This window comes from Cygnus olor, chromosome Z (assembly GCF_009769625.2).
Source record: "Cygnus olor isolate bCygOlo1 chromosome Z, bCygOlo1.pri.v2, whole genome shotgun sequence".
Taxonomy (NCBI): domain Eukaryota; kingdom Metazoa; phylum Chordata; class Aves; order Anseriformes; family Anatidae; genus Cygnus; species Cygnus olor.
The window spans coordinates 394,915-422,094 of NC_049198.1; the positions used below are offsets into that span (position 1 = coordinate 394,915).

The 27,180-nt window shown below is 42.8% G+C and overlaps 1 protein-coding gene across 9 annotated transcripts in view; it reads right to left on the reverse strand.

The window, feature by feature from the left end:
• NEDD4L (NEDD4 like E3 ubiquitin protein ligase) overlaps positions 1-27,180 on the reverse strand; it is a 154,059-nt gene that overhangs the window by 78,618 nt on the left and 48,261 nt on the right. For 6 of the 9 annotated variants that reach the window (XM_040539970.1, XM_040539971.1, XM_040539972.1 and 3 more), the window contains 2 exons: positions 7,043-7,124; positions 2,125-2,163 (listed from right to left, as the gene is read on the reverse strand). In XM_040539970.1, the coding sequence (XP_040395904.1) occupies positions 2,125-2,163; positions 7,043-7,124 (121 nt within the window). Of the gene's footprint in view, positions 1-2,124; positions 2,164-7,042; positions 7,125-13,713; positions 13,854-14,740; positions 14,793-20,071; positions 20,289-27,180 lie in introns of those variants that run through there. The other 3 variants (XM_040539977.1, XM_040539973.1, XM_040539974.1) reach the window with 3 other exon arrangements.

Consider the following 27,180-nt stretch of genomic DNA (forward strand, 5'->3'; position numbering starts at 1 on the left):
CCACATCTGCAGAGCTCAACCAAAACGTATGGAGCAAAAGCTTTGCTGCATTTCTTTCAGAACTTCACCGTCTCTGTTTCAGTCCGTCCACCTGTCACTGTTTCTAGCCCGTTTATCACACATCATGGAAAACCCAACAGAAGTCAGAAAACCTACTTTGTGTTCAGCAAACTTAGCTCTAACACTTGAAAACAGCAACTGGGTCTGCAGGAAATGATTCACTTGGAAGTAAATTTAAGCAGAAAGACTACTAACACTTAAAAAAAAAAAAGAAAAGACAGCTCTGGGAGGTAGACAAGGCAGCCACTATTAAACAAGAAAAAAAATGTTCAGTAGTAGTTGGTCCACTTGATAGATCTTCAGAAAAACTTGTAAGCCAGGTTAGTATGTTTACTTGTTTAATTAAGAAAATCTACATAAAATAGTCCACAACTGATTGATAATTCTGTAGGGGTGGTGAGGAAATTCCCAGTTTTGAAAAGATCAGAGAATTGTGGCACATAAAAAAGGTATGCATTAATTTAAATATTCACATTGGTGTCTAGGGCTTTCAAGGTATTTTAATGGAGCTTCTGTGAAGTACACGTGCAGTTTGATCCAGACAAATGGCTGTGGGTTTGGGTATTCTCTTTTTCTGGAAAAACTATGTGATGAAAAAGACTATCTTGAGAAGCATCAGTCAAAATTATAAACACAAGTTTTCTAATCCTGGGTAAAAATACTCCACTTTAAAGCACATGAATTTGTTCCTCACAGTCTATCTTACAGCACAGCACGTTTTTGAGACCAGTATTTGTAAGGATGGGCTTACGGAGGCGCAGTCACTCATTTCTGAGTCACACAGCAGGGAATCAAATCTGGGTGAGCCTGAAATGTCTTCAAGTACATACGAAGTGTAAAACTGCCTTTATCTCCCCTTCCCTGTGCAATTGCCATAATGGCCATCTCTACGTAATTCGTCCTCTATGCTGTGGGCAATGCATTTGAACCCTGCCATAAAACGCTCTCTTATTAGGGTAGCGACTTCGTGGTAAAATGACAGTATTAAAGCCCAGCTGCACTGCTGCGGGCAGCTTGCAGGGTCACCTCTGCAACAAGGGGGTGCAACTACCAAGGACCTCTGGGATGAAGATGGAAAACCTCAGGGCAGTCAAAATGAACTTAGTATCAGGACAGTTTCTATTGACTCTGCACAGTTTAAAGAAGCAAGTCTGAGTCCATATTTCACACTCACGAGTATATTATACAAATCAAAACATTAGATAAAGACAATTTTTAGAGATTTAAATATTTATTAACCAGTTACAAAATCTAGAAAAGCCACTCCGTAAGTGTTTAAAAGTAAAAATTCCATTCGAACCTCAAAAAAATGTGTATTAGAAATAATATTGATGGGAACTATTTAAATGATCTTATTAGCAAGACCGTCAAGCACTAAGACTATAAACAAAGTTTGATAGGATACCCATTTCTAACAATCTACAATGACATCTGTTCTCAAGCAGCTGTTTAAGATTAGATGTTAAACCACTGAAATTTTACCTAACCTCCTTTTGTGAAAGCTACAGCTGCAGTAAAATTAAGTCATTCTTCCTCAGAAAAATAGTTTCAGCAAGTAAATAAAGTTATCATCCTTCTCATTTATGTTATGTTGGTTCTGATAATAACAATTTTAATGCCTCCTTTCTTATTTTCAAATATTAAGTTATTTTTTTCTGATGAAAAGTCATCTACTAATTGAAACTGTATCACAGTTTTTGGTGAAAGTTACACTCATTTTAAGAAAGATCTAAAAAGATAAAAGTTAACTACAAGAAAAAAGCATATTTTGATTTATTTTGGCAAGCAATATGAAGGTCAAGATAAATTACTTTTTCAGTATTGCTTCTCTACATTTGTATTTCATTATTTTTTGCCATGATAGCTTAAATCTCATACAGTTTCCTGAAGTATTTCTGATTATTTGCCACCACACTAACATTTTAAGGCCACAGCAAACATCAGGACAAGCATTTTTTAAGAAAACATATAAACAATAACAACAAAAAGCTTCTTCCCAACCTTATAAAACACCATGCGATTAATCGTACACATTATAATGATTGCAAGTAAAGGGAAACTTACTCTAAAATAAAATTCTTCATTCCATTTGGGATTCAGTGTCTGTAAAAGAAATTAACATTAACACACTAAGACCTCTTTAGGTTTGCACTTTTGCAATAATTGAAACGTGCATGCAAATCACAATTTTCTAGAAAAACACAAGGAGAGAAAAAAGCATGTCATAACAAAATAACGCAAATAAAAATATTGCTGCCAAATGATTTAACTTCTCTACTGAGTAAACCACATGTGGGAGGATACTTGAGTCAGATGATCTGAAAATAGATATTAAGCATAAATGCTATTCTGTGAGTAAAAGGGAAATCACTGGAAATCTACAGAAACAAAACCTTAAGATATTTCATTCTCCACATTTATTTACATCAAGACAAAAAACAACTTATTTTTTAAACACAAGGTCAGCATTAGTATTGCAAAGATAAGGACAGTCATATTATATAGATTAAAAAGAAAGAGAACAAAAGGAAAGGTTATGTCCTTTGAATAGATACCATACTCTTCCTAATCTCCTTCAAGACTGGAGGATTGTAGTTTCAATTTAATAATTTGAATAAAACATTCAGAATAAAATGCGTTTCATTTACAATCTGAAGGGAGCTCAAGCATAAAATCATAAATTGATAATTAAAAAACTAGAACTACAAACGTTAACAATTTGTGCACTTCAAATTTGGATAAATTGAAAATCTAATACAGTACGTCCAATGGCTTTGTTTTCTTGCCAAACCATTCCCTCATTCTCTCACACAGCAGAGATTTACCAGAAGAGCTGATGGTAGGAATTGGCTCTACACCCACCAAAATTTTATTAGAGCAGAAGGACAATCTTGGGTGTTTATCTCGAACTGCTTGATACAGACGCAATATATCTATCACGTCCAGGACACAGTGGCTCAGGCACTTCTCTGCACTAAGGAAACGTGAGTCAGCGCACAGCTCAGCATGCGCTCGGGTGCCATGTAATGCTGACACTCGTACAGCCCCCTCCCCTTTAAGCGTGGGCTGAATCTCAACCTGACACATATATATACACACATATTGTACAATTAATAATCAGATACTGAGACTTAAAAACCTTGTTCCAGAAAATTTAAGAAATATAGGAAGAGAAAATGAAATAATTCTACAAAAAGAAAGATGTAATAAAAATCTTCAACCTCTAAACCTTTATAAACGGTTATGCAGGTGGTTAACATTTGTACTCATGTTAGATGTTGATCCTGAACAACTTTCTGATTCAGGGCAGGAAAACATTTCACAAAAGAAAAGACCAGTGATCACAGCGGTGGGGTAGGGGGCAGAGAGACACTTTCAGCTTTTTTCTTTTTTGCACTGTAAGGGCAAAGATGTATTCACTCACACAATGAAGCAATAAAGGAAAATGTTCTTTCGAATATTTGTATTCATTCACTGTGGCTGTTCTTGGCAACAGAGCCCTTGCATGTAATTTAGCAACTAAATTTGAGGGTACTACTACCGATCAATAATGCAATGATTTTGAATGGCACTTAACCACAATTACAAACTTCAGGAAACGTGTGGTGTATTAGGAAGCACAATTTTTAGTAAATGAACCGGTGACTGTTAGAAATTTCTTCCACCTTTACAAATACAACAATTGATAGGTCAAGTCAGAAAGCACAAACACTAGAATCACAGCAAAGGAGAAAAACACTTGTAAAGAAAGTCTCCAGAAATAAATGGATGAATAACCACTTCAGAAAGGATATTAGCAGGGAAACAACAACAAAAAGACTCACCAGCAAAAAGAGCTACATCCTAAAAAGGGCAAGTATTGTGCAGATAAAGAACTGCCAAGAGTCAAGCTGAGTTAGATCTTCCACAGGATATTAGAACAAACACGAAGAAAGTTCTTCAACCATATAAATAAAAAGAGAACAAGGAAAGAAAGAAGAGATGCTACTAAGCAATGAAGCTCTCAGAGGAGACCAAACACTTTTAGATGTAGGAAGTTGTGTATTTAACACTATGGTAAAGACAGAATAGCTAACAGGGATCAGTAGGAAGACACTAGTGTCACAACTGAAGTAGAACTGAAGTCTTCAAAGCTCACCACAGTCAAATCAAAGAAGAGTCTTCATCTGGACTTTTGAAAGGATTGACACGTGAAATCACACGCTGAGTAGTAGCAAAAATTTTGAAAAGGTCATACTGAGCAGCTTACAAACGGCAAAGAGTTCTTTTACTACAGAAAGAGAGCAAAAGAGCACTTCTAGCGAGTCATTCAAAACAAAGCTCCAAAAGGAAACGCAAGGCTTTAATCTAATGCCACAGCTGGACTAACTAGATGTGTGGAGGGAGGTAAACCAAAACAAACAGCCTCAGAAATTCAGCATTGCTACGTCATGACAGATGCACCCAAAACTTTTCTCTGATAACTTTATTTCTGCAGAGTAAGGAAACAGCGTAGATCTAATCCTGCTTGGCTGTAACTAAGCACTTCACAAGGCTAGGCCCAGCTGTACAGCAGGATGCCTATCAGATAACTGCTCTGGTAAATTAAAGGGAGAATAAAAAGGGGAAACTGCAGTCCCTTGTGCCTTCTTATAAGCACTCCTGCAAGCCAGTGCACACAGAAATTTACCCGTTCAAGTGAGGAAGACAACAACGAGTAGAAAAAATAAGGAGGAGGTGAAGGGTTAGATGCCATCACATTAAAAGCAGACTAGGAGGAAATAATCGGCAGTGTCTTTCAGAATCACTCCTGGGAGTGACTTTGCTCAATATTTTTTCCTTAATTAATGTAACTCAAAATGAAGAAGACATACACGTTTGCTTTTCATGAAATAAACACAGAAGTTGTACGTTGCATAGGAAGAAAACTGCTCTGAGGGCAGACAAGATGAAATTCAGCAATTCAATAATGAAATGACTGACGAGAAGTTTCCAAAGGATGAGTTAACATTACTATTACGGAAACGACAGAGAGTCCAGACTTTAAGTGACAGTTACAAGAAACAGTTAAAGAAGGCAGATGCAATCCCAAGAGTACATCATCATCATCTCACCCTCAGCCCCCCGCACAGAAATCCAACTGCAGGCAAACATTGTCCTTTTTCTCCTCCTTCCTAGGGCAGCACAAGGATCCATGAGTTTACCACCTTCCCTCAGAGAAACAACACAATGCTTTCACAACTTTATAGGGCTTTTATGGTAGTCTTCTCAGAAGCTCTTACTCCCCTACCTGTCACACACATTCAAAGATGGTAATTATCATTTCAGCAATAATGCTACAACCTTATTTCCAAACCAACGCTCTCATTTCAACTGCTCGTAACTTTTTGCACTACACTTCTGTAGCCATCACTTCTCAGACATGTAGGAGCCAAATATGCCATCTCTTTAGTACTCATGCTTTTACACTAGCAACACCCTTCCAAATACGGACGATGTTATCCCAGTAAGAAAAAAATAGACATAAGACAATCTGCTTTGACTGTAACACCCCAAGAAAAGCTGCACTGCTATTGGAAGAAATGAGAAATTTAATAAAGCTCTGGATGTGACCACCATCTTTTCCTAAGAAGCAAGGGGAAAAAGTCTTACCCATGCCACACTTCCTGATCTCCCCACCCCTATTGCACAGACTTCCTACAAAGCATCTCTCTTTCCCAAGCCAAAAGACCCTTGTGCCTTCATGACCTGTCTCACGTCCCCTCTGCCATCACAACCGTCCTGCGTTTCATCTGAAGTCACAAAACAGCTGAAGTCGAAAGGGACCTCTCTGGAGGTCATCCAGACCATCGCGACTCACACCACCTCGTGTTCAAAGTCTTTCATTCAAGTGAAAGGTGAAAGATCAGAATCTTTCTCCCACCTACAGGCATTTGCCAGTTAGCAGAAGCTGCCACGCTATTTTAGGAGAACAAACAAGCGCTACAAGGGCTGGACTTGCCTGTGACAGGAGGAAAGCCATTATTTTTCAGGAATGCTGAAGCATCCATTTTCAAGCAAGCGCCCGAAAGCTAATGCACAGGCTGTCAGTGGGGTGTAACTGTTCACGTGCCTCCGACTTCCACCGAGCTCTCTCCCGATGAAACGGGTGGCCTGTTCCATAACCGAGCAGCTCTGAGGCCATACCACTACTGGTCCAAAACTACTGCAGAGGTCAAAACCAGTAATTTATTTATGTTAAGAGAAGAAGCCTCCGCCTACACTCATTTTATTCTTTTCATCTAACCTTTGCAACGTAAGAAAGATTTTTCAGTACACAGATACTGATGTAATGGTTTCTTATGAATACCGATGTTCTATAATAAAACAAAGTCAATCCCACACTTCAGAGAGAACATGACACTTGATACTATAGCACAATTAAAACAGCCAGGTATTATATGGCCTGCAAGCGACCTATCTAGCCTACGTGTTTTCCACTGATATGACTCTAGGAACAGGAGGCAGTCCTGTGCGAGCATGTCCCACGAAAGGGCATGACAGCAGGCACACGCCTTCGACAAAAATGAGGTATGAGAACCATAAGAAAACTTCCCACATACTTATATAGAAGTGGCAATAAATCTTGAACCTGTTTAAGGAAACAAAAAATGTCACAGTCCATGTTGTTACTATACCAGCTAACTTGGTACTGCTCTTCAAAAACATTAACTTTTTTCTCACAAATTTTAATGTATAAAATTTTACACCAAACTAAGCTAGACAGGGTATAAAGAAGGTATTTTACAGAGAGGATACATGTAAAAATGCTATTATGAAACAACAACAGATCATACACATTGAACATGCATGCCTTTGTTTTCTCATTCTGGTTTGAAAGAAGAACGCGTTATTGGGTTTCTATACATGTATGTAACAAGTTAAGCGTTGTATTACATTATAGAAGCAGGTTCCAGTGTTCTTAGTGTCTCCAAAACAATGAAACAAAAAAGTATATACATACCTTTTTAATAGTTTTTGTCTGCACCAGGGCAAGTTCTCTGTTCTCATCTGCTACATACAAGGAAAGTTTCACATAGGGGTCACTGCAAAAGAAGATGTCATATTTAATGGGAATTCTACAGCCAAATATAATTTCACTGTAAGTTTGTCATTTAATTGGATAACAGTAACAGCTCAATATTTTTAGAGGAAGCGTTTTTACTGAAACCAATTTACTGTAATAAGCTACTGAAACACTTAAAAGATGTGTTTGAATATGCTCAGTTAAATACTGACCACGGCATTAACTTGCAGCTTTCTCCCATTGCTGTGGACAAACACCACTTGCTCGCATACAAGTTCTGCCCACCAGCACTAGCAAATGACTCAGCTTCCCTTCAAATACCATTTCTAAACATGACGAAGCATGGTGACCATCAAATTTGCAGCCACGGGGTATTCCAAACTCTGCAGAGTAGCAAGCAGAACCACCACTACAGCTAATCTCCATTAGTTTACTTAGGGAAGGGTCTTGTCCATAGCACTGTAACCAGCTAGCATAGATGAGTCTGGCTTCAGATTTTCTTTTCCCCCCCTTCCCTCTTTTCAGGAGAAGGAAGTAGACCTGTGTATTCCAGACACCATACAGCTCCGTATGTCTGATGTCTTTCAGACATAGGCTATGGCACTAAAGGAGGTCACTGCTTTTACCAAGCTGCTCAACCCTGTCGCGGTGCTGCAGGCTTGCTGGCCTCCAAATCTGAGTTTCCTAACTTCTCTCAGCAGGGAGACAGTAGCTACCAGTACGGGGTAGTAGCACTACTACCACGGAGCAGTAACCTCTTCCACTGGTACAGCCTCCTAGCACCTTCTCTCCCCGCAAGGAAGAGCGTTCTAGAAGAAGGGGGAGTTCAAGGATGCAATCTAAAGCTTTTGAAGAAAGGACAGACAGCAGACGCTGAGATTATCAACTAATTCATTCAGACTTGCAGAGACTCTCTCAAACACATCTCTGATACTTCACAAAATTGAAAAACATTTTTTTGTCAGTATTGCTAAAGAATAATCAGCATTTGAGTGTTCATTATACCAGGAGTTCAATTTACTTGGAAAATAACACTGCAGAGTGAAAACATACGAATAAACAAGATGTCATGTTAGATTATCGTATCTGTTGATGCACATAAACGCACCTACTTAAACTGCAATTAAATTCATCATTGAGCGCCAAGGTTTGAGAGAAAACAAAGCATTGCAGTGATTAAAAAGAAATGCTAACGCCACTCTGAATTGCTTAATGTACCATGCCACCTATATTTACTGAAAAAATACCCTATTACAAGAAGCAGTAGAAACCAGACATTCATCGAAGCAAATCATATGCTTTCCAGCTTTGATAGATCAGGGTTAACACCGTTTCTTCAAGATACCCTACTTCTACTACCTGAAACCCTGCAACACCCATCAGGTTTGGGCATTTCAGACTGTGCTGTCACTGAGCTGGAGAAAGGGGAGAGCACAGGAAGGGGAGCAATGCAAGAGAAATGTCATGGGCATTCACAGTTCCTAAGCTCATTCCGATTTAAGCATACAGTAACAGAACTGGAGGAGTAAACCCATTCCCTTTACAAGGAATTCATTGTGAAAAACCACGAGGAAATACTAATTCAGATCTCAATGTTATTCATCTTTTCAAACGTTCTTCTCAAGGTGAGCATCAACATTATGGCCTAAAGACACAAGCTTGCTATAACTGCATGGTGCAAATATAAATGTTTCCTATAAACCAAATATTAGAACCAACACTAAGATCAACATCTGAAAAATAAAAATGCAAATAATCTCTATTAGGATACCATGCAACAATATCCAGGAAAAATGAGGAATGATGAAGGAGGCAACAGATTCTTTTTTGCAATTTTTTTTTTTTTAAACAAGGGAAAAACAGGTTTATTACAAAATTGAGTGAGAAAACTTAGCCTTTCCTGAACAAACTATTGACCCCTCTGCCTACTCTAAAACAGCCAATGAACTGAACAAGTTTCCACTCCTGAATGGGAGCTGGGAGTTTATCTGAACGCTTAGAAGGTCTTTAGGACTATTTACTTATGTGCAATCACTTGCCTAAAGAAAGCTCGTAGCCTGACAGATGCCGAAGCGCTGTGAGCCTGCCCGGCAGCGCATCTTGCTCTGCCCCAGCCCCTTGTTCTGGCCCTTGTGCTGCCCATCTTCAGTGGAGAACACCTCTGCGTGGAGCTACGCATGGGTATAGGTGAGAGGAAGAATTCAAGTCAAAAGCAGCTGTCAGGGGGAAAGGAGGTCACTTCTCAGCCCAGTCAGTACTGTGGCTCGGTCCAGCGGAGGCATGCTAGTAGCTGCTGCTTCAGGAAGGACAGGATGCACAGCAGAGGTGGGAATAAGCATCAAGAGGAAGGGCAGAGGAGTTTCTTCCCTTTTCCTTGCCCTTCCCTTTTCTATAATCATCTTGATGTTTTCTGAAGTCCACCATCTGACTGACTTTGTCAAATTAAACATTGCAAACCAGTAGAAAACAGCACTTGGTAGGGACATCTCTAAGCCACGTGAAATGCAGAGCCACCTTTGGTTTTGGTCTTTAAGCTTTTTTTTTTTTTTTTAATAACAAGCATTTAAAAATAAAGAAGCAAACTTAAAAAGAGCATAAGGACACACTTAAAAAGTAAAGGATGAAAGAGCTGAGATTCACCACAAGTTTCTTATCCAGAGGCTGTGACCGATGGGATTTGCTGACAGCTTGCAGAGAAAGCGGCTCCAGTCACGCTATCTGCTTTACCTGCTGCTAAATCGAGCGCTTCATTCACAGCTCAGGAAGCTGCAGCTGCCTCAACAGATCTGACAGTTGACATTTTTTTCCTCTCCTTTGAACCCATCATCTGTCCTAAAGAGCCATGAAGCTTCCTGCATAAGAAAAGCTTTTTGTAGCACTGGAAGCGAGGATAAGAGCACGAAACTCACTCAGCAACAGTGGCACAGACAGCATCCCAGCCACAGACCGCAGCTTCCCAGCCTAAGTCTCCCAAAAGGATTTAGCTATCTGAACAATAACTGCCACACCCACAACTTCTGTTCGCTCCATCAGAAAATAAGAGGACATAAGTAAGAGATACCAAAGAACACCGAGTTTATAACCATCGTCTTTCTCCACTTAGAAGTAGCTGCCGATGCGAAACATTGCAGTCTGTTCTGCTGCTTCTCCCACCACGTGGCAGTTCCAGCTAACGCAGCCCCAGCGTACAGGAGACCACCCTAACCCTACTCCTGCCGTTACACTGGGGCGGTCACGCCGAGCCGCGAGCTCACAGAACAGACATACTTCCAAAACCACAGACGTGGGTGTCTCCTGCCTCCACACGAAACAAGGATCAAAACTCACTTGCATTAACTTTTTTCAATATTCTTCTTGCATGTTGATGTACTCCCATAACATACCACTTAAACTCCTGTTCATCATAAATGAAGGCTCTTTCTATTGAACTCTAACACTACCTGCCAAACTTAGGGAAAAAAATAAACCAAGAAGTATTTCTGGGCAGAGGATATCAGGGATACTTAAAGGCCTCCGTAATGAAAACACACGAGGCCATGATGCTATTTTCAAGAAGTAACTGCTGGCAAAACCTATGCAAATACTCCAGTCATGAAAACACAACCATATGGATTCATCACTAGAACACCTGTTCTCAGATACTGAGCAAGATGAAACGCAAACTAAACCAAAACTTTTATAAGCCAACAAAAAAAAAAAAAGAGCCAGAACAAACCACCGAACAAAGGCCAGAGCAAAGCACCAGAGAAACCAACCCATTATGCCTAAGCGGTCTTCCCAGGCTCCCAGGAAGAAGGACGGACACACAAGGAAGGAGGAGGAAGTGTTCGCCACACCACAACGCTTCTGAAAGACGGACGTTTACAAAGCAGGTAGCGATGGTTCTCCCTACACAGAAAGGGCCTTCCACCAGGCCATTCGCCAACCAGATGTGCCCGGTACATTCAGAACATGTTTTCATGCTCCGTCTCACAAGGTTTTACCGCAGACTCTCGATACACAGTCACAGACCGGTCGGGGTGGGCAGGCAGCCCCAAGTGCCCCTGGGCCCCCCCGGCCCAGCAGCCCCCCGAGCAGGGTGCCCAGCCCCACGTGCAGGCGGCTGCTGGAGACCTCCCCGAGCAGCCCCCAGCCCCTCTCTGGGCAGCCTGGGCCGGGGCTGCGGCACCCGCCCGTAACTGCCTGGCTTCACACAAAGACTTGGAGCTGCCCCCAGCTGCCCCCACAACGGCAGCACGCTGACCATTGGCAGAGGCACAGGGAGCAGCAGAAGGGAGGGACAAGACGCGGATACAGCAAGTGTCCAGGGCAGGGCAGGCACGACCCCGGCATGCAACTGGCAGCACACGTCGCATCGGAAGGCAGGCAATTTACCAGAGAAGCTCTGGCGGTTGGAAAATCCTGCTGACAGCGCTGGGGAAGGCAGACGGAGGAAATTTGGCAGGTGCCCTCGATACCTTAGGGCACCACAGAGTAATATACTTATTATTCAAACCTTGTTTACCAAAACCTGAAAAGCAATACTCAGATTGCAATGAAACAGAATTGCCCCCAAACCCAGCACGGTGTTCACACCTCTGTCCCAGCTAAAAACTCTGCTTTGTTTTGCAATTCCAGGTTATCCATTCAGTTCTGGTTGGTAGAGATCCTGGATACACCTGGACAGGGCGCTTACTTGAGACAAGAACGTGAATCATACCGATGCCGAGAAAACTGCACGGTGGTTACTCACACGTCATTAAGCCAGCGGTGCATCGTTCTGGCCCTGCTCTGAGCTGAGTAGTTTTTCCCTGTGACTTTTCACCAGGCCCACTTTTCATGCCAACAGGCAGCACGGACACAAAGCAACTCATGCAGGCTTTCTAAGGCAGCTACCATGACCAGGATTAAGCCAACTCGAGTGGTCAAACAGACGCAATAAAAGCTTGTCATTTATTGTTTCCCACACACTTGTAAGTCTCCACAGCAATCTGGTAATGCTTTTAGGCAACACGACTCTCAGCAAAAAGTTCTGAAGCACACTTGCGTGCACGTAAGCTCGCGAGTTCAGGCACACAATGCAACAGAGGCTCGAGCGAACAAGGCGCACTGCTCGCTCCGCAGGGCGCCGCTCCCCCGAGCTCCCACGGCACTACGGCGCCGCGCTGTTCGAGCAGCCCACGTTCCAGTACCCAAAACAGGGGGGCAGTCCCTTTGCTGAAGCGCAGGGCTGCTATCCAGGGGGCACCAATGCAGAGAGATGCAGGCTGGACGGATATACGGGGACACTACTTCACAAAGAGGACTCGAGCAGTGCCATGGGGGCTCAGGGCAGCTGTAAAGCCTGCATCTTTGGAGGTCTTGACTAGACAAAGCCCTGAGCAACCTGGTGTGATCCCAGAGCTGACCCCGCTCTGGGGACAAGGTTGGGCCAGAGACCTTCTAAGGTTCCCTCCGGTCCTACAGTTATACCCAAATAAAAGCGTCAGCACTCGCTGATCCCAGTCAGTTTTTAAAAACACATGCACACAGTTCGTGCTTGTTCCCTCCCACCGATGTTTAAAGAGCTCTGTACCCAGCCTATTTCAGCCGGAGCTGAAATTAGCAAAGCCCCTGCCCCAGCTGTAAAATTCCAAATCAGACTGCACACTGCTCATTAATTTAGATCATCATCTACACAGAAAATAGTTAAAGCACTTAAATATTCAATATTTTAAAGTGTACAGGTGCTCAATGGACTGGCTATGTTTTTAAAAAAACGAATAAATTGGACAAAAATATTATTGAGTAGTCTGAGTAATTATACTGCAACTTATTCCTTAATCCAGCAGATTTAACCCCTTTCTTCTCCTTCCAGTGTTGGTGCCACTCCCCGGTTTCCAAACCCTTTATTACATTTGGCTCCTCAGCAGCGCGTGTTTCAGCAAGCCAACCGTGCGGCATTGTGAGCATTCTTCAACAAATTTCTCAAGTAACATGACAGAGTTTCCAACAGTCATAAATATAATTAGGCAATTCTTTACATCGCAGTTACATAAACTCTTGTTGACTAGAATATATCTGACTAATATTAAACTTCTGGTGTTGGAAGTCTATAAATAACTTACAAAGTTAAGCTTTTAAGAAACTTGTTACTTAGAGTCTGGCTCAGATTGCAACAAAACTAATAAGCAGCCTAATTTTTAACTGCCTGTAATTCAGAAGACCCAGACGAAATACATGGGTTTCACATCCACACACTAAAAGCCTCATTTGTCTGAAACGCCTGCAGAATTAGAGCGCAGTTATCAGAGCAAGGACATTAACACAGCCCTATAGGAGTCAACATTAATCTTACCAAAAGGGTTACAGAAAACTAGAGAAGACCTGCCAGAAAACCTGTGCGTGTATAACATTCAAATAAAAGTAATTTATATTATAATCTGCCTTTTCATTGCGAATCACCCAATTCCATCTTGAAAAATTAAATTCAAGGGGAAAAATGCACAATATTTTAAACATTTGACAAACACACTACTTTTCTATTCTCGTGGCCAAGAAAAGTACTTATTATTCAACAACACGTCTTGTTAAATTTCTCATAATTCTGCATTTGTTACATAACAAAACCATTACTAGCGAGCACTTACTGTATTCAGTTACAGTGGGAAAGGAGGAAACCATTCATTCCTCTACCTTCAAGCGTTCCGCAGGGTTTGCTGCATAATAATGTTAAATGTAGTCCCTGCCAATAATCTGTATTTTGCATCTCTCTTCCTGGCATTAGAATCTGTTCAACCAGGAAAAGTCAGAAGTGACTCAAATCGTTAACGTTCGTTAGGAAGACCTCCACTTAGAAAAACAAACAAAAACCCTAAAACACACACACAACACACACACCCCAAGCTTCTGTTGCATAATTACTCCATTGCATAATTAAACCTCAGATTTGTCTTTTCTACAATAAGCTGTACTCACGAACCGGCAGCTTCTGGTACTCGGTAAGGAAATACTGAAGTGCCCACACGCACGCCTGGGCTGTGTCCAGCCCCGACCTCGCTCTCTCCCCCCGGGAGCATCGCTGCGGCAGCAGCTCCGACCTGGGCGGGCAGGTGGCGAGCACAGCACCCTCCCTCCCGCGGGGCCTCCCGGGGTGGCCGACGCACCCAGCTCCCCAGGAGCACGGCTCGCTCCTGCGGCAGCGCGGGCTCGGCTGCTCGGCCCAGCCAAGCTTCGAGCGGGTGCAGGTGAGGCAGCAGGGTGGCTCGCCCAGCGCACCAGGCTGGGGACCAGCAGCGAGGTTGGGCATCGCGGGCTGTCCAGCTGCCACCAGCACGGGGAACGGCTGCCGTAGGACAGATAAGACGGACAGCTGAGGTCAGCAGCCCCTTCAGCGGGATCACCCACCACAAGCCGCATGCCGACAGCTCTAGAGAAAGAAGGCAGGCCTGTCCCACCTCCTCGCCACGGCCAACAACTCACCGGCCGCACAGCGTCCGAGCCCCGGTGCGACAACCGCGGCTGCGGGATCAGCTCCTCTGTCTACGCAGCTGCTGCTTATCCCACAGCCACCTGGCAGCACCCGGTGTCCAACAAAAATAGGGACGTGGAAAAGACACTGACCAGATCAGTAGTGGCTGAGTAACAAGGGTGCCTGCCCAAGCTTTTGTAACTCACCCTGAGTCTGCTTCACCTCACTTCTTGCATGCCTTTTAGCAACCTCTTTTCCCCACGCTTCTCAGCGCTGGCGGCCCTTGGTGACAAAGACACGCCTGGAACCAGATGGAATTTGGCAGGGTGTCAAGCAAAACCAAACCATTAGCATCAGTAAAATGCAGTCTGCTGTTCCTTATCTCTACAGCTGCCAGGTAGTACCGGCAGGTTTCCTCACCCACCACGAGCACATTCAGCTACACCAGGCCTTAGGCAGCTAAAACAGCGTGTCCCAAATAGAGGGACGTAGGTTAATACCTACAGAAAGATGCTGGTCTCTCATTTCTGATTATTAGTAAGTCTTATCACAGAGCAGGTGAGAGACATGCATGGAAGCAGCACAACAGAAGTTCCTAAGATCAATACCTCCACCAGGAAACACTAAACAAGCAAAGTAAAAGGAGATAGACTGGTTGAGACTTCCCGGAGAGCCGACATAACAGAAGTACGCACTGAGCAAACAGGTGATGATATCAAAGGATGGCAGAACAAGGAAAGAAGTAGATCCACAATTAGTAATACAACTACAATAACAAAATGAAATATGAAAAGGTATCCCAGAGAACAGACACTACGTGTCAAAGGTATAGTGGAAGCAAGCACTGAAGGCACTTTGCCATTGTAAAGCTCAAGGCAAACTGACAGATTTATTAGGCAATAAGATCTATAAAATTGTTTAAGGAAAATCTGCACAAGGACAGTTACAGTATCTGATCTGTACAAAGGTGCTGTGAAAAGTATCAATGAAGTGGAATGAAATATACGTGAAGACAAAAGGAAATACCAGGCATCTGTTTAACAGCAGAATTTGTAGAAGTGTTAAAGAAGGGAAATCCTGATGATCCAGATCACAGAAGAGACAAAAATAAATAAGACATCTGCTAAGATTACTGCGGAAAAACAACAAAGTAGGTTATAGGGACCTTCTGCGCACAGAAAGCAGACTCCGATCAGTTTAAAGTTGTAGTTAACAGATGTTTTCACCCTGAAACTGATGGATAAAAAGGAGGGGAGGTAGGGGGATGAAGATAAAGTATTATTTTCTTGACTTTTATAAGGGAGAAAAGTTCATTCTTGATGAAAGCATTATATAAAAAACCTATATGGCACTCCTGGTAACCACAATTATAAGAAGTGATGTATGAGTACTTTCATTGTGCTCTGAAAATAAGTAGGAAATAAAGCAAGTCATTCCACAGTTCCTTGTCAGCATCAGTCTCCAGCTTGAATCACTGCTGATTTGCATCAGGTTTTAAAACTGAGTGCTAGATAAATTTAAGAGCATGACACCGGATGAGTAGAATTAAGCCCTTCAAATCGTGCAGATGACATCATGTATCTGAGATATGTTTGAACTAATAATAGTTTTGCAATTTGCTTAGAAAACTTGCCATAGAAATAGTTTTCAGAAAAAGTACTGGTTTTGTGTTGAGAAGAGGGCAGAATATCAAATGCAGAAACTCAGCAAAATAATACAAGGAAAAAACTACAAGCAGAAAACTTAATCCGCATGAGTTTTTACCTAAACCAGTACTGGTATTAAAAAAAGGCAATCTTAATGAAGCCTGCCACATGATAAATGGAAAAAAATCATGGACTTCTGGAAAGCCGTTAATGTAGCTGAGATCCAAGTGAAAACGTACAGCAGCATTCTAGTAGCATTACTGTAATAACTGAAAGTGGATATAGGAACCAGGACAGAAGCCTGGAGGAGCCCAGGGACGGTGCAGGTGGCAGTTCTTCACAGCCTGCCCCGTGCTGCCTTGACACTGGCCAGCTTTCAAACAGAAGGACTGCAACGCCAGGGACACCAACAAAGGAAGGCGGCAGACTGACACAAAGCCACACAATGCAAGCAAGGTCACTGTGACCAGAAGGCTGTCCATTAAAGAGATGACCCGATTGTAGCAGTTGGGCCTAATAAACCTATGTTTAATGGAACAGAGTAATACTGTAATGCACTCTTTGCCAACGAGGATGCTTCTTGACAAAAGAGAAGCATTTTTTTTTGCTGAAGATTAAGGGAGAGGGGAGGAAGTATATAGAAGTTTGACTCTTTTACCTGCTATAGGACTCCTCCTTCCAAAATACTGCTGGAGAAATCCTACCAAAAGAGCCAACCCTAGCTCCATTCATAGTGCGATGCAACAACATAAAAGGAAGGGGAACCCCCCAGGTGCAGTGAAGGAGATCAGCACAGCTATTCTTGCAATCAGAAAGATTACAGGGTTATTAGTGCTTTGAATTTCTTATACAACTTCATCGCCCACTGCTATCAGAAGTCAGCAGATCATTCCACATGTGTTATTAGGCGTCCAAGGGACTAAGCAGGGATTTCAAGTCAGGTCTTCGTAAATAAAGAGAAATGAGGCCAGTCGTTATCTCACTAGCGACTGGAGATGAATGGGAGTTGATTTCTTGAACACCTATCTATAACACTCCTCCTTACAAAATCCCAAACTCATTAGTTACAATCTTATCCATCTTGACATGATTTGCCCAAACCTACAGAAAATGTCGATACCTGCCCAGATTAGCAGCACTTTGGAGCTGATCACAGTTCTTTGGAGAATAAACTGGAATCCTAAGAAAACTCTGTTAATAAGGAACGTTACGCTAAGCATAATCACAAGGCAGTGCAAAGTGGGTTTGGCAGAACAACAGCCATAAAAACGTTGAGGTCTTAATAAATCCTTTTCCTGACCTTCTGAAATCCCTCACATTCAGAATTACCCGCTTGTCATCTTTATACCAACTCAGTATTCATTATTTTCGTAAAGCTATAGCAATTCTAGAGCCTTCATTGGAACTGCAGCTTCAAAAGGCAACCTTACAGCTCTTCTTACTGGGGAGGACAACTGAAAGCACTGATCTCTTTAAAAAAATAAATAAATCTCTGAAATAAAAGAGCAAAGAGACCAATACCTTTTTTAAAGGTATGTTATTTCAGAGTACCGTAATACTGGAGCCCACGAACAGTTTCTTATTTGTTTACTTGAGTCTGGAATACATTTACTATATATTCTTGAAACAGATTTGAAAGCAGGTCTCAAAGCATCCTTTGACAATGATCCAATTTATTATTTCTTTATTTTAAGCCATAAAAGAAGGGGATGGAGAGCACAGGCATATGTGGAAGAACAATGAAACTACTAAGCCCTGCACTGCTCCATTTTTATTTTTAAATATGAAAACGCCTCCCCAAGTACAAAATTTAGTATCACTCGTTATGCAAGCGCATGCATGCCAAGCTTCTCACATGAAGGCAAACTTCGCATTTCAAAACAGCTGTATTACTTCAAAGGAGACAAGTCTTGCCCGAAATGACAATTTTGCTTCTGTGAGAAATGCATTTGCGTTCCTATTGGGCCAACCCTTTCCCACCTGTTTCACGTACGTGAAAGGAACTAATCAACAGCTCACGCAATTCTGTCTAGAACAGTACTAACATCTTCAAACATGAAGGCAGAGAAGGCTTTTTCTTGAAGCCATATCCAAATTCAATTCTTTCCATGGTTTTAAGGGAACCTCTACCTGGCTATTGGTCAGTTTTCATCCAACTCCTCCTCCCCCCATTTACCCCATCAAACCTACCCGTACTCTTCCTAGTGCCCCGTGGGGGAGGGATACCATAAAATCCTTTGTGAGCCACTTAAGGCACATGCCGCTCTGTCCCTGACTAATGCGAAGTTGAATGCTTTAACATTCCCCAAAACAATTGACTTCAGATTTACGTTGAGTACATCTGCGGGCTTCAGGTCATCACCTTCCCATAGGACAAGGTCGATAGCTGTGACTCCTTCATGGCCAGGTCTAACAATCGACATGCAGAAGGCAGATCTGCTTCCACTGTTTAGCTTTAACTTTGAGACTCTAGGAACGAATCACTCACACCCCTTCTGCAGAAAGAAGGAAGTGGCCATCACCCTGCCTGCCTGCAGCTGGCTGTAGCCTCAAAAGCACTCGGGCAGCCTCTCTGCTGCTGCAGGGCAGCCACCGCAACCTCTGGCTCCCACAAAGCACGCTCCGTTGACCATACCGCAACTGAGGGACACTGGGGACAGAAGCCCCCAAGTTAACTTGACCTCTGCCAAATTTGAAAGGAGGAGCAAAAGCAGAATGCATTTGAAACTGCTAATATCCTATAGGATTGCACCAAAATTTGAGAGCTCTGCACGGTTTGCTGTGCTTATCCCCTCTTTAAGTGGAGCAACAGAGCCAGTCTGCCACTTTCCGGGCATGATGGATTAAAGACAGGACAGGCCAAACACACAGGTATGGGGAAGGGACGCCAGCACAACTAAACCTGCAAGAACTCACCTGTCAGGTTCTGCTGTTGTTTTTGTTTGGTTTTACATACTTATCTGTCTCCCCAGTCTTCAAAGGGGGGTGATATTTGTCCTCACCAGGATTTTGTAAACACTAGAAAATGTGAGTACCAGCATAAAAAGAATCTGCCCAGTTACTCAGGAGAAAGCAAACTTTGGACTGAGTTTCTTACTGAGATTTTTTTTGTAGACTGCAGTCTACATGTACTATTAGAGACACACTTGTGCAGCCAACATAACTTCAGAAATAGTTTACAAATTCAGGTCAGTAAAATATAGTCTTCAAAACTATCCATCTCAGCAAGTCTCCATAAGTTTACGGGAGCAAAATGAACAGTAGTTAACAACAGGGCTGAAAGCAGATTGTATTTGGCAAGAGGAAGTTCCTTGAAAAATGTTTTACAAAATCATTTAAAAAAATACTTAGAGGTAACTCTGTGCATGCGAGCACTTAGTACAGGTTAAAAAGTGATCGCTGATTTTAAAAGATTAAGTTTTGCGTGGTGATTCAAAGGGATGATGGAAACAGAGTTCAAAATATGCATTACTAAGGTTAAGATAGGAAATAAATACTGTTAACAAAGTTTTCTGAAGAGCAGTAAAAACAATGTTACAAGGCAAATAACTTTTACAGTCTCTATTATTTTTATCTCAATAACCATTGACATATTTCACTATTCTTGCCACTTTAAGTGAGAAGTACAATAAAACCCATACAGAAAATAACTACAGAGAATGTTTCAGAGGGTATTGTCTGTTTTTTCTTTTCCTTTAGGATGAGCTTTCAGGGGTTTGTCTTCCTGTCCATACCATTTAAAATGTATTAAGAGTTCTTCTAAAAGAGAAATGAGGCAGCTTTTTTGCTCAGTCACACAAGGTTCATGTGTACTGTGACTAAAGCAAAGCCAGAAGTGACTACTTGCACTAAAATAAAGAAACATTTTTCAGAAGGAAAAGAAATCCTTACCTTATCTTTCACCAAAGAGCCAAACTTGCAATCCATTGTGTCCAAGCATCCTAAAAATCTCACCTCTTCATGCTAAATCCCAGAGCCATTTTATAGGCCTCACATCTTTCCTTTTTTATATTATTATTATTATTTTCCAAAGAAAGGCTGACACCTCATCCGGCACTACAAGAAATTTAGCAAGGCTTTATTCAAAGAGCTGCTAGAGATAATGATGACTCACATCATAGACAGCTGCAAAGAAGTGCCTGTGGGTGAAAAAGGGAGTTAAAAATTGTATAGCAAACTCCACCTACAGTGTCTCCACCTTCCCTGGACGTTACTTTAGAATGCTGTGTTCTGGTAAGGAGTAACAAGACCAGATTCATTTCGCATTTTTCCTGAACAGAAAAACTCCCAGAGCGTAAGTTCAGTTTTCTAAACACATCTCAAAAAAAGTATCTTTTGGCCTTATAAAAAGATAGAAGCGTAAACATACGTATTTCTTCCTTTTCCTTGAGGCCATTTTTCATGATTGCAAGCCAAAGGTAAATGAATGCTCTAAAGGAGAGCCTGCATACATCAGTCTTGATCTGAATTCTTCCTATGATGTTCCACACCACCAAAACATCTCACTAAGTTCAAAAATCCAGCGGAAAAAAATAAATTCAGTGGCACCTGACTTTTGGAAAAGAAGTTCACAGGAATTCTAGGCAGTATCTGCACCAACGAATAGCACATGCTGGTAGCGCTGAGGAACAGGCTTTTCTGGCTTTACACAACCGGACAAGAGAGGCCACAATTTCGGAGCCACTTTAAATGACCTAATTGCGCGCTGCTGCTAGAAGAGGCTGGCTCCTCCCATGGCATGTTCCCAGCCCTGTGCCATCTCCTCTTCTGTCAACAAACAGGAACATCACAGAGATGGAACAGACAGGGAGACAAACGTGGGTTAAAGCTTTTCTTCCTTCAGCCCAGGCTGTTGTAAACCCAGATCAGATCCTTCACCCAGTTCACCACAGAGCCTCATAAATACCTGTGCTGGCCAGTGGAAGGGAACAAGCAAGCAGCTAGGGCAGGGGAAGGCTGGACGTTATCCTCAGCGTGATGTGCAGGGCTCGCAACTGCTGGTCTCGCCTTACCAGCCCATGCAGTCCCACTGCCACCACCCCCTGTTGCGTTGGATGGGACAAGTTGAGGCGTTTTGCAGGACCAAACTGAAAAGGACTGTTTGCTGTCTTTGCCAGGCTTTCTGCTTGGCAGAGGAAAGAGCGGCGTAAGCAAGAACAGGACACCTTTGAAGACTGAAGTCTTCAAATAGGTCAGAAACCACATACGTCATGCCACGTGCAACAGTGAATGCTCTTCAAGAGAAGGAACTGTAAATGTGAATTGTCATCTCATGTAAACATAAAGGTAAATTGTTTTCTAACAACCAGAAAGCCAGGCTCACCCACGAGGTCGTCAGCTCTTCCATCAGCCTCAAGAGCCCCCTGTGCCCTTGGCTGCTGCAGGCAGATCTCGTGAACCCGACATGGAGCAGAATGGCGTTGGACGAAAGTAAAAGCCAGAAAGCACAGGAAGCACATAATTAGCTTGCAGGATTCGCTGTGGGTTAGGGAATTACACAGGTTCAAAAGGGACCAAGTTGGTCATGTGGATAACACCAGTAATCGGCTAATTACTTCAAAAACTTTGGAATCCTCTTGCCTGAAGTCTGATGGTAATCTTTAGTTACTGAGGTAAAATTGAAACCTATGAGAAGCACGTTATTTTCTTGCTAACGCGGGTTGAATTAGCTCAGAGACACCACTGTGAAGGCCAGACTTTCAACAACCTCAGATGAAAAAACAAAATTCACAGACTTAACATAATAAACGGAATCTCAGGATAGGCTGTTAGCATGAGGTTTCCAGGGAAAAATATAGAATCATAGAATATCCCGAGTTGGAAGGGACCCATAAGGATCATCAAAGTCCAACTCCTGGAGCTGGCTATCTTTTATTTAAGTATATTCAATAAGCCTTATTCTGCAACATGCCACTAGGAAAGAAGCAATGCCCTCACAGGCAGGGAGGAAGATACATGGTGAAGGTGACAGGGCTCTTTTCCAGCTTTTTTTTTTTTTTTCCTCCATCCCCTTCCCATACAAAGTCTTTGCCAAGAGCGAACAGGTTTCAGTGACTGTTCCTCTTCTTCAGCACCATTCAAACCTAGTAGACTGCCTGGGAAACAGCATCAGAGGTTAAAGAAAGAAGAAAACAACATGTAGAATCACTTATCCAGACAACGTGCCACAGTCTGATCTCAGTGCAGCACATGCTTCTGCCTGGGGAGCCCTACTTAACTCAGACATTTTTTGGTTTGTGTAGATGGAAGCAATATGAAGCTTGCTAACGAAGACAGACACTTTTTGAATGCCCCACAGCAGGCTATGTTCAGTGGGAATAGGAAACAGTTAACAATCTAGAAAAGTAAAAGCACTACGTGCTGCCACAATATCCTACACTGTCTCAAAGTGTTGCCGCAATGCTTGCTATAGGCCAGGCATGTTTGCCCGCTTCTTTCCTAAACCATCTCTGACCAGAAGGCCCAGGGCCAGCAGGCTGCTGAGCTACCCTAATGCTAGAACAGACTTAAGGGACCAGCAACAGGCTGCGCTTGAGCTCACACCCCGACTGGTGCTTGCCAGCACGGCCACGATAGCTACGAACATTTACCTCAGAAGTTACAGAAACGGGTGAGTTCCTCTGAATTCCAAAGGGAGAGGTCTGCTAGTCTCTCGCACAAAAACATACATTTACAAACTCGTAATTCTTAAACACTGCCTCAGGTATCTCAGTACACCTCACCATGCCTGTTCATCATCACCTACATCATGCCACCTGTGCGGTGAATCCTCCTGCTGTCACGTTTCCAGGACACTCCCAGCACCAAGCAGCTACTTGAATATGTGTGGAATTTACCCAACAACAATGAACAATGGGCTCAGATCCTCCGGTCCTCAGACAGATCCATTACTCTCCCCTAAAGCCCACTCCCAGCTGACACAACAAATACATTTCTTGGTTAATAAAAGAAAATAAGAGGTTGGAGAAGCAATTATTTTCCTTCCACGGCACAGTTCTCTTTGTACAATAGTGTCAACAAAAAGATCAGCTGCGCTGAAACTGCTAATCAGCCTGGAGTTGCTGTTCCTCACAGCGTTAAACAAAACACAGTATTACTCTCCAGGAACATGGTATAAGCCAAATCATTAGAATGTGAAATAAGATAAAACATTCAAGACAATCAATGGAGGCAAATTACTAACAAACCAGAGATGTCAGATGTAGCATGCTGAATGATTCTATGAATACTGGGACAAATGACAGTGTAATACAGCAAAAAAAAAAAAAAGTTCTCTACGCTATACAACACGCAACACATCCTAAACCTTGACTTTCAACGGCCAGAGGTCATAGATGGAGATGTAAGCTAAGAATTCACAAAATAAATGACATTTCCGTTATATTTAAATTGTAAGGAAAGTGGCAGAGGTAAAAGTTTCTCACTATTTATCCCAAGTACAGAAGATGGCAAGTTCTATACAAAAGCACTAAGAGTCTTGAACCATTGACCTTTACAACAGGAGGGGGACTTGGCAACAAGGGTTGGGTTTAATGAATAAATTCCCTTATGAATACTCCGTCAACAATTGCATGAAAAATGCAGGCAATGCTAACTCAGAGCAGGCAACTTGCCTCCATTGTTTCCAGTGAGCTGTAGTCACTGACATCCTACAGGTTAGGCAGTGACATGCAGGCACATCCTTTGCTGGTGCTGACCAGCCTCGCTCCCAGTCACATAAAAGCCTGAATGGCACATGCACTGTTGAAGACCACAAACTTCTAAAGCTGTTCGTAGGTAGGAGGAGAGATCTACACACCATGAACATTATCCAAAAGGGCTCCCCCCACATTCCTTCTCTCAACTGATAAGTAAATGTCTAACTCCATTGTTTCTCCTTGGAAACACCTGAATTCATTTTCTTCCACGTGACATTTCAAGACTTGGTCATCTCCAGGGTCAGCGCGCTCTCTTGGCATAAAAGCCTCCACCCACCTGAAGACACGTCACGTGCTAATTGTTGAGCAACAAAATTTCATTCATTACTCCTAAGAAATACTACATTACTCCTCACCCAACAGTGTAAGTCTGAACTTCTGACTGGACTGACTGAGCAGCTGCTTCCTAAGAGCTTTCTCTCTGTAATACAGGAGACAAACACTCTTGAGCAGAACTTATCCCTATCTGAAGATTTTTTTTTTGTCCTGGTGCAGACACAGCTATGACTTGAAGACAGCATGCATTTGCTATCTCTCTGATGCATTTGCTCTGAAGATGGCTCGCAAGACTGCAGTTTAATTAAATTGCCTTTCAGACTGCAGTTCAATTAAATTGCTTTCTACATCTAGAGTGGACAGGATCCGTAAGTTGCCAAAAGTTCCCAGAAACCAGTATTTGCGGGCGCCAGAGGCAATCTACTTAATTAAAAAGGAATTAACTGCTAAACAACTGAGTGCAACACTGACTACCATGCCTGTGGAATTAAGTACAACCCAGCCCTAACATCTCAGTTAGGGCCGTCCTTTCCTCAGACCCATACCGCAGGCCTGCCTCACTTTCCACAGCCTCCCTCAAGCCTCAGAGGAGGGTAGCCAGCTCCAGTCCACCACACGAAGCTGCATTTCCACCACAGGACAGGCCCTACAGAGACCACAGTACAGGTCAGACAGTAAGGGGCACCCAGTAACTGACATTATCTGCATAAATGAGAAATTCCTTATTCAAATGAGTGGCTTTGATCATGTTTCCAGTTGCCCTTGCATTACACCTGACAAGCAAAGTGCAAGGCCTTGTGACCAGGAGCTCTGCCAGGTGAGATGCCCGACCACTGGTATCCTTACCACAGCCACATGCATTGCTTTTGTCAAATCTGAGCCCGAGACCTTCAGTTTCAGCAAGGGACACCTGTACTAGAGCAAGTCGGGTCGACAACCTCAGGCTATAAGAGCATTTCCTAAGTCTTTCCCAAGCACTAGCCTACTTCTGCTTCAACTAAAATCAGGGCTGCACATCTCCAACCCTCAAGTCCTTTTCAAAAGAAAAGGAAAATCATCACACTGTAGAGAAGTAAGAATGGGGAGTGGAAAACACTAACAGTGCCTTCCCAGCAGCCTGTAAGGTCTGCCTGTCCCAGGTGGGGCCCAGTTTAGGCTGCAAACCCTCACCTTTGTTTGCAGGCGTGCACTTCCGACTAGGAGTCCAGTTAAAAACAGATCAGAACTCTCTTCCTTTTACTATAGAAGGGAACCAAAAGCCGCAGTAAATGTGTTGCTATGCCCACAAAACAGCTGAACCCCAACTGCTGCCCGCGCAGCTCCGCACTCCCTCACACCCCAGCGCAGGGCAGGCCGCGCAGCTCCTGCGCCTTCATGTGTGACACGCGGCCACGTTTTCTATTTCACCCCAGCAGTTCATTTTTTGTGATGTTTAGCCCTGCTCTGGAGGCTAGACAATTAATTTCCCCATAGCCTTCTCTCAGGCTCCGATTTCCATGGCATCCGAGTATTTCACAAGCATTAATCCCTGCCCTCCCCCAATACCCATGGAAACCGAAGGCTGGTATTTTTCCACATTTTGCAATTACCTAACCAAGACACTGATAGAAAAACCAGTAATTTTCTGTGCTTCTCCTCTGACCTTGGTACTTGCAGACCTCTCTCTCACACTTTTCTCCTCAGTCTTCTGCCCTTCCAGCATTTCTGCCCCTCCTCAGACCCAGCGGCCTGGCTGCTGGGCTCAGCTCCGCACCGCTGTGGGGGCCAGAACAGGCCCAGCCTCCCCTCACACAGCCCCCTGCAGCCCCGCTGCCCATGCACGGTCACCAATGCACGGATGTGCTCAAAATACAGTTTTTGTGGAGTACTTTGTATTCCACAGCATTTTATGACTATATTAACGTTGCTTTTGCAGACAGATGTAAACTGTTTCTGCATTCCGAGCTGCACAGATGTGAAATATAACGTGAACTCTAGTTTGTGTCAACTCTGGCACCTGGCAGACACCACCATGAGCTGACCCCATCTGCTACACTCAACAGAAAAAGGTCTTCTTGCCCATCTAGCACCCAAAAAGAAAGCAGGTAGCTTTCTGCTGGTTAGTGAACTAGTCACAGCTCCTGAAAACCAACCTTGGCCCTGGGTTCTAAAATAGAAAGTGGGTTGTTCAAAATAGAAGTTAAGGGAAACAAGCTTTTAACTGAAATCTAAACCTTGTTAAACTCTAAGGAAATTCCCTGTGCTTTAGGCTACGCTTATTTCTTTGGTGAAGTATACAAGCACAGATATAAGATATGAAGTGTTACCAAAAGCTCCAGCAACACTTTAATACTATCACTGGCTTAAAGAAAAAAGTAATGTGTAATTGCATTGTATTATTTATTGATCTATTTCCACAACAGTTTATTCATTCATTTTCAATTAAAATAGAATATTATATATCTATTCACAAAATAATAGTTCTAGAGCAATGCTTTTTACATATCTGCTTCAAGGCTCTTTACTGAGGAGCCCAAAACTGCAAACCTCTTTGGAAAAGTACCAAACAGAATAGGAAAACCAAACCTCCCTCACCCACCCAGGATCTTTTACTTTTCCTATACAGCTGAAAATTTAGTGCTAAATTACCTGACAGATGTTATTGAATCGTCTTCTAATTTACCTTTTAATGATGAAACAGCTCAAGGGCATTTTCTACCTACTTCCCAGAACAAGAACACTAGCATATTGCTTTTCTGTGGCCCAGAAAGCAGTAATCCCATAGAACAGCCACTTCTTAGAAAAGATAACCAACATTTAACCCAGGATAGTTTTATTTTAAGCTAGGGTAGGGAAAAGAAAAAGGAAACCATACTTTTCCCATGCTTTCCCACCCCCTCCTTAGGTATGAGTGCCATACCCAGTCACGAGTGCTATACGCAGGCACACACACACACTTTGTGGCTCTAATAAGAACTAAAAAAGGGAACTGAAAGTTACGTCTGCCACCCTGTCCCTAACTTACCCGACAATGATTTCATAGCAAAG